General features: G+C 42.9%; 1 protein-coding gene across 1 annotated transcript; it reads left to right on the forward strand.

Annotated features, from left to right (window-relative positions):
- Positions 1 to 1,043: 1,043 nt before the first annotated feature.
- Positions 1,044 to 7,122, forward strand: LOC125529551 (uncharacterized). The gene is made up of 3 exons (XM_048693957.2): positions 1,044 to 1,198; positions 1,414 to 2,075; positions 5,857 to 7,122. The coding sequence occupies exons 2-3, from the start codon at positions 1,666 to 1,668 to the stop codon at positions 6,965 to 6,967; spliced, it is 1,521 nt and encodes a 506-aa protein (XP_048549914.2). The 5' UTR covers positions 1,044 to 1,198; positions 1,414 to 1,665; the 3' UTR covers positions 6,968 to 7,122.
- Positions 7,123 to 7,474: the final 352 nt, after the last annotated feature.

Below are 7,474 nucleotides of genomic sequence, written 5' to 3' on the forward strand. Positions count from 1 at the left end.
GTCTAATGAAGTACCCGGTTGTGGAAGCAGACATTTAAGAGGTGATTGGTCAATGTCTGCTGACGCGTCCTGACACGTCCACGGATGTTTAGGGGATCAGATTAATTAGGTCTAGGTGTAGATGCTCTTAATGATTGGATCCTGTAGAAAGGGAAGTTTTGGCAAGAATCCTGTCCGTAAAATTTGCGCACCGGATCGGGAGGATTTCCAATAATTTTCCTCGCACCCCTAAAAGTGGCCGTTAGGTTTACATCTGCAGGTGGGCTGTTCCCCTACCGGGTCAGATTCTGATGATGGGGGCAACAATTATGATGAATATATTAGCACACTTTTGATTAATTAATTCAGATGAAAGTATAGAGACTGCGTCAATTGATTCAGTTCGGAGTGAGTACATCAAGAACGAAACACACAATTAAAAGTGTGAGACTAAAACAAGTAGCCAGCCCCAAGATAATAACAGATCGGCAAAGACAAACCACTGCAAGACAAAAGAAAACCGAATGAGCATAGGGTAAGAGAGTCAAGTCGCCGGATATAGTAGACCTTAAACCCCTAACACTTAGCCCAAATGTTTGATGTAAATACATAAATCAGAAAAGGAGAAGGAAAGAAAAAAGACCAAAGAATTGGTGAACGCTGAACTAGTGTGCAGCAACTGCCCAGACGGCAATGACCGCTGATGAATAGTATAAGTAAAAACCAAAATCAAAACACACCCGATATTGGTCTCGTTCGAAAGGTATCGTCGTCGTCGCGCACATGATCGTTTGGACGGATCGCGATTCCGGCATCTGTTTCAGAAGGTACATTACGCTTTTAGCTCCGGGTTTGGCTGTTTTACAAATTGGTACCAAGTCATGGGTTCAGAGGTGCATCCTAGTACATGTCAATTCCTTCTCTCTACATCCTGCCAAAAATAAATTCCTTCTACCTACGTGGCCCTTTTCAGGTATCGTCACGGCCAAGGGGTCCACACGGCCCGAAACTCTCGAGCCCTGACTCCTGGGCCCCAGGCGTGTCCTACTTGTCTTCCTGTGTCGTCCCTCCCTCCCTCCCTGTGCGCAAAGCAGCCCCCCACACGCCTCACTCCGTCTCGCCGAGGGTGCTCCGCCTCTCTCTTCGGGCGCCGTCGCGAGCGATTCCGTCCTGGAGGCGCAGCGCCGCAAATACGCCGGCCGGGAGGACCGACTTGGAGGTACCGATTCCGCCCTCACTCCCCGCTTCCCCCTTCTGTCGCTCCCATTTTGGGGGGATCTTTCCGTTTCGTTATGGGTTAGCTTTGGGGGTTCCAAGCTTGAAGCTCTCGCCCTCTCGGTCGGATCTTCCGTTCCTCGGCTAGTCGTTGTTGCTGCCTCAGTTGGCCCATCTCATCTTTTTAAGGAATATTTTTCTCCGAATTTTCTGTCTCAGCGCTCGCTCGGCTGCGGAGAGGATCTATCGCTGGGGCGCATGTACGGCCGGCCGGCTGCCCATCGGCGACGGCGGAGCAGCATCCTGACACCCGCGCGTCGATTGCCCCTGCTGGCCACTAGCCCTTGTATTTGTATGGCCCTTCTTGGTGCTGCCCTGTCACCACGCTTCAAAGATTACAGTCTGCACCCGCTTCCTTCTCTTGCGGTGCTTGGTTATCCGGAAGCTCAGTGAACCAGGCTGGCTGTTGCAATGCAACGTCTTGCAGAGGAAATTTGCAGACTCAACCTATGGGACAAGGGTCAGGTGTTTGCTGCCACCGAGAACCTCCAAAGTTCCATTGAGCAGACCCCCTACTCGATCCAGGCAGACACCATCGTCTGCTGTTTCTCCGTCAGCAGGTGCCACTCCCAAAGCAGCAGCCATGACGGCTATGCATCTAGTGACGGCGGCGGCGACACTACAACTCCAACCAGCAGCAACGTGCGGCAGCTTCACTATCCGTCACATGCCCACATGGACCCTGGCCGTGCCCGACTCATCTTGCCGGGCTCTTTGGACCAGCTAGAGGGCATCATCCGCAATTGTCAAGTGGCTTTTGGATCTGGTTACAAACAAGTGCTACTCCAAGCATTCTCGGCCAACTCACATACATTGAGCAGGTAAATCCACAGTTTTGTTTTATTACAAACAAGTGCTACTCCAAGTATTTTAACAGCTGTGCTTCTCTGGGGTCTAGTAGATCAATCAAATATCCCTAAGTCAGTTGAGTACTTACGTTTTTGTCCCAAAATTAGAAACACCAAATCCTCCATTCTTGTTATGGCCACACATCACTGACCTTTTAGTGAGCACGTATGTTTTTTCCTACTTTGAAACTCCCAAACATATCATCTCAACTCGGCGGGAAGGTAATGACCAAACTAGAATGATGAATATAGAGAATTGGATATAAGCTCTTCAAAGTTTAATTATTTCACATTACAGTTTGTTTTGTGACCCGTGTATCAAAAGATGCCTATATTTCACTGTACAGAAGATGCGACAACCAAACTGCTAAAATTGCTTAGGCATCCTGAAGATGAATCAAAATATTCTATAACTTATATAGTCTGAAAGATATATATAACAAAAATGATAGTTTATTATGTAAATTAGTTTAGTTTTCCTCTATAACTTAATATTCTGGTCTCATGTAAATTAGTTTAGTTTTCTTCTATAACGAAATATACTGAAGAGGCACTCAGAAGTTTAGCACTTTGGCAATTACCCTTACTTTTTGAGCTACTCCATTCCAGCCCCCACTCACTGTGGCCAACATTTTTGCCTGGTCATGACATGTACTCGCAGAACATCCATGTCTTTGCTCAAGACACCAGCCTCCATTTGTTGGCACCAATCTTAAATTCTACCCTATATGATCCCGCAGCAATTCATCATATAGTTGGAAGTGTATGTCCACACATGAGCTACCAGATTGTCTTTCTCAGAAAAAAGCTACCAAATTTTATGTTTCTTATTCCTCTCATCCAAGATGCATCTGGAAAGTGATCCAAGTTAGTAACTAAAAAGTGCATGACTGCATGTAGTGATTTAATAATGTACATAGACAGGCAATCTAAGATGAAATGTGACAACGTGTGATGCTATTGTGTTATTAATTAGAGCTCACCTAATAGTCTACAGTATAACAGGACAATAACCTTCTCAGGAGAACTGCCAGGTCATTTTACATACGGAAGGATAGTTCTTGCATTTGTTCACTTTCCCTGTTTCCCATTTAGACAAAGTTCTGCAGAAAGCAGAAAGCACATCAGTTAATGTATTTGACAGTATAACTATAACTGGGGGTACAAATAATATCCAGATGTTATGACAGTCAAACAAAACAATGCAGTATAGTTTTTTGAAATATAGCATTATTAGTGAACAACGGACATAGTAGGAATAGCCAATATCTCATGTTTGTATGTTGACTAAAACATGGTTTCTTGGTACGTACTCATTCTATATTATCCTAGTGGAATGGAATTGAAGAAAGATAATATACGGGTTATGATACCATCAGCTTGTAATTGATTTTAGGATTCATCCTCTTGTATGCCAGACCTACACATAAATATCAGGGCAACATACACATCGGTTTTCTTTGAATTGGAAAGGCCCCGTTTCAAGTCATATCAGCTCTACGGAATAGTGTACATTAAACTTGTTTATATAGCAATGTTTCATTGTCACTGTGATTACTTTGAAACTGTTCTGTCCAGAAACAATACTTGGTCGCCATGAGCTTCATATTTTCTCGATTCTCAACCTTATGAGATCAAAGTAACACATGGGGTGCTATACAAAATACTTCTAGTTTTGCATCTTCCGTCCACTGCAAGGAGCTCCAACAATCAATCCAGTGACAAATTCGGTAAATAACTAAACATGGCTTGATCAATAACAGATTTTGAAAACAAGCAAGATTTCAGGTTTTCCAAAGCACCTAAAACACACCTGCAACACCAACAGCCATCAAACCTCTGTTAAGTTCCCCCCGAGCCAGTTATTTTATTTATGTACTGTCTGAAACACTGCTAAACTGACAATTGACCCCAATGCACAACTAACAATGTTCCAGATATATCTGGCAATAGGACAGTAAAAAAAAAAGATGAGTAATTGTTTCCACTTCCCCACAAAAGCAACAGTGAGGCTTGCATTTGCCCCCTCTCTTCAGGTACACATCTTTGGTAAGAATGCTCCCTCAGAGCTAGCCAAACAAAGGTTTTGACTCTCAGAGGGATTTTAATCTTCCAGAAGAATTTGTAAGGCACCACCTCAAAATTTAGCATAACAGAGTAAAAAGATTTCACACAAAACTGTCCTGAAGCACAGAAGAGCCAAGCAAGCTTGTCATTTTTATCAGCAAGGGAAATATCAGCACAATCTTTTTTAAGCCCAACCATTGTGTCATTTTCCCACCCACCAGAGCCCTTGTAAATTTGAAGGATTGAAACCCTCTAGTAAACATTTTCCTCACAGTGATGCTGACGACTTGAGGTCCAGGGAAATGCTATACAGCCTAGGAAAGGAAGTGGCCAGAGTGCAATCTCCTGCCCAATGGTATTCCCAAAATCTAGTTTTTTCCCCATTCCCCACATTAATCCCACAGCACCCTGAAAACAGTATCTCCAGCAGACCTTGCCAAAAATGGTAATCTCCAGGTGTTGAAGTCACTTGGCATAAGGTCTGGTGAGTAGGTACTTTTTGGTCAGAATGTATTGCCCAGGACCCTCATCATTAAACAATTTCCATAAGCATTTGGATAACAGGGCAATGTTCATAACTTCCAAATTAAGAATCCCTAAACCACCTTGGTCTTTAGGCAAACAGACTTGTGGCCAGCCAACCAGGTGGTATTTCAAAGGCTCTTACCTTGTTTCAGTGTGACATATTGAGACATCACCTTATGACTGTATGCTGCATCACATAAACCCATTACATTTATGTTCTTATTACTTTAAGAAAATACCAGCAATAAGATGAAACTCATAATTTTCTTTTATTTGTTCTAGACTCACAATTTGGCAACTAAAGCCATAATGCCGATGTTTTTGTTACCTAAACCGCATTCGTTTTCTTCCGGATATGATCCCCGAAGAAGTGTTTTTTCTTTCTAAACCACATGCATGTTCTGCCATGTGTCCTCCTTACACATCAAAGCAGCCGTTGATTGTTTTATCTGCAGTTGCTGCTACCATCCCATCCTTGGTAATGCTCCTTTTCCTCAACTCCACCCTGATGTGTAGATGCTGGTGGATGCAGAGTTGCAGACCTCTCCGCATCTAAACTTTAGCACACCGTGAAACTTTTCCGGAAATACTCTTCACCATGGACCTCGAATCCATAACCTGTGGGCACATGACCATATCCATGTGATCCCTTCTCCTTAATCTGGGAGCTTTCAGAAACAAAGAGTGAAGGCAAGGAGAACATGCTCATTCTTTAAAACATTTTTTTCTGAAGCAAAGGAGAGCATGTTCATTGTCTTCACGTCCTTCAAATGTGTGAACTTATATTACGCTGCCATCTAAGCATAACTAATTGCATAGTGTAGTAGTGGGACTGATAATGAAACTTTATTATCGTCCTCAAATTATAACGAATTGCACAGAGTAGCAGTCAGATTTTTCTTTAAAAACTTACAATTCCTTTGTCATGTAAACATAACGAACTACACAGTAGCTGTCGGATTGGTGAAAAACTAAGAGATGGGATGCTGGTTTGCAGCCAGTGTTCGCCAGTTAATTAATAATAGAGCCAATTTATTCTGCCATTCAAAGTAAGAAACTCTAGTCGGATAGTTAAATATTTTTACTGTTTCCTCAAATGTTCCATAAATTGCCTAAAATATTTTTACTCACAGTTCCAAGGTCACTTCTTTTTTTGTAACAGATTTTTCCATGAATCAGATGTCCTAGAGATTCTTCGTATAAGCACAAGGACCTTCAAGGATCCTTCTGAGTGCACAAAAGAATTGATCATCATGTTGAAAACCAACACCCAAGTCCTCTGTTTGATGCAACAGCAGTTATGTGAGCAGAGTCGGCCATTTGAGGAATTAAAATTAGGCTACTTCAACCAGTTTGCAAAGTGCCACATCAAGAAACTCTTGGACATTGCCGTTTGTCTTAGCAAGACAGTGTGGTCTGCCACTCATATTTCTCCCATGCTGCTTGCCTATGAGGCACTTTTGGATGTCCTTCCTCTTATTCAAAAGTTTGCTTCCAGTGAATCTGATGACTTCTTTCCCAATATTTTACGCAACATGAGGGAAGCTTTCAGGAGGTTAATTGACCATATCAAGCACCACATGCAGTCCAATATGGAAAATCATCAGGATAACGATGCCATTCATCCGATGACATGTTTCCTCATACGCTCAATGAAATCCCTTGGCAGTCACAGAAATTTAGTGCAATCCACTCTTGCCCCAGGTGACAACTCCAGCTCATTTGGCCATCTTCTGTATGACGTGATTACTTGCTGGAAATCTGTGCTCACTGAACGTTCAAACATATACCATGCGGATCTGCAGCGGCAATGCATTTTCTTATTGAACAACACAGGGCATTTCAATACAAAGACAGATGGTCTGTTGGATGAGCTGCTATCTGATAGGCAGATTATTAAGCAGCATGATGACGAATTCAAGTTACTCTTCAAGAAGTGGATTGAGAGTTACACAGAAGAGGCTTGCACTCCAGCCAAGTCTTGCTTGAATCGCAACTGTCGGAGGGGCAGTCAACGCCGATCCTTGGTTGCATTTGCTTCAAAGTTCAACAAGACTTTTGATCGTCAGAAAACTTGGAAGGTTCCTGATGTGGTGCTACGGCAGGTACTGAGAGATCGTATACAGGATTGCATTCTGCCAGACTACACGAGGTGTTTCGAGAACTATTCGAGTTCAGGACTGTTTTCTTCATGTCTGCAGATAGCTTCAGCGGGAGACATATATACCACTGAGAGTTTAGAAAAGACGGTGCAGAGCTTCTTTGAAGGATAAGAAACGATGATGGAGGTCCCTTTCTCTCTGTCGTTCTAGCAACTGTGAAAATTTGTAATTATATAGCTAAGATTACCAGAAGAACAGTACATATTTTTTTAGAGGAAAAGGGCACACGCCCCAGCTCCATTGCATCGAAACAACGAAGCCCAGTACATCTCAGTCGCAAAGATAGCGCGCGGAGGGCCAGCACCCACGCTGCCTCAGCAACAAAACACACACACAAACACACACACAAACTGCTGAAAATATAAAGAAGTCACGGAGCTCAAGCTAGTTTAACTAGTAGAACATTTCATATATATCAGGATTTTCTCTGCACACAACACATTGTTAGTTGTGCCATTTTTTTTTTGCTTCTTTCTCTTTTTGCCAAGTAGGGAATATAGCTCTCTTTCAAAAAGAAAAGTAGGAACAGAGCTCCTCCTCTGTACTTGTCGCCGCGATCAAGATACTTAACATGGAGTAACGAGAAAAGCATATCTACCATGCATGGGATATCCCATG

This window comes from Triticum urartu, chromosome 2A (assembly GCF_056163025.1).
Source record: "Triticum urartu cultivar PI428250 chromosome 2A, HENAU_Tu73, whole genome shotgun sequence".
Classification (NCBI taxonomy): domain Eukaryota; kingdom Viridiplantae; phylum Streptophyta; class Magnoliopsida; order Poales; family Poaceae; genus Triticum; species Triticum urartu.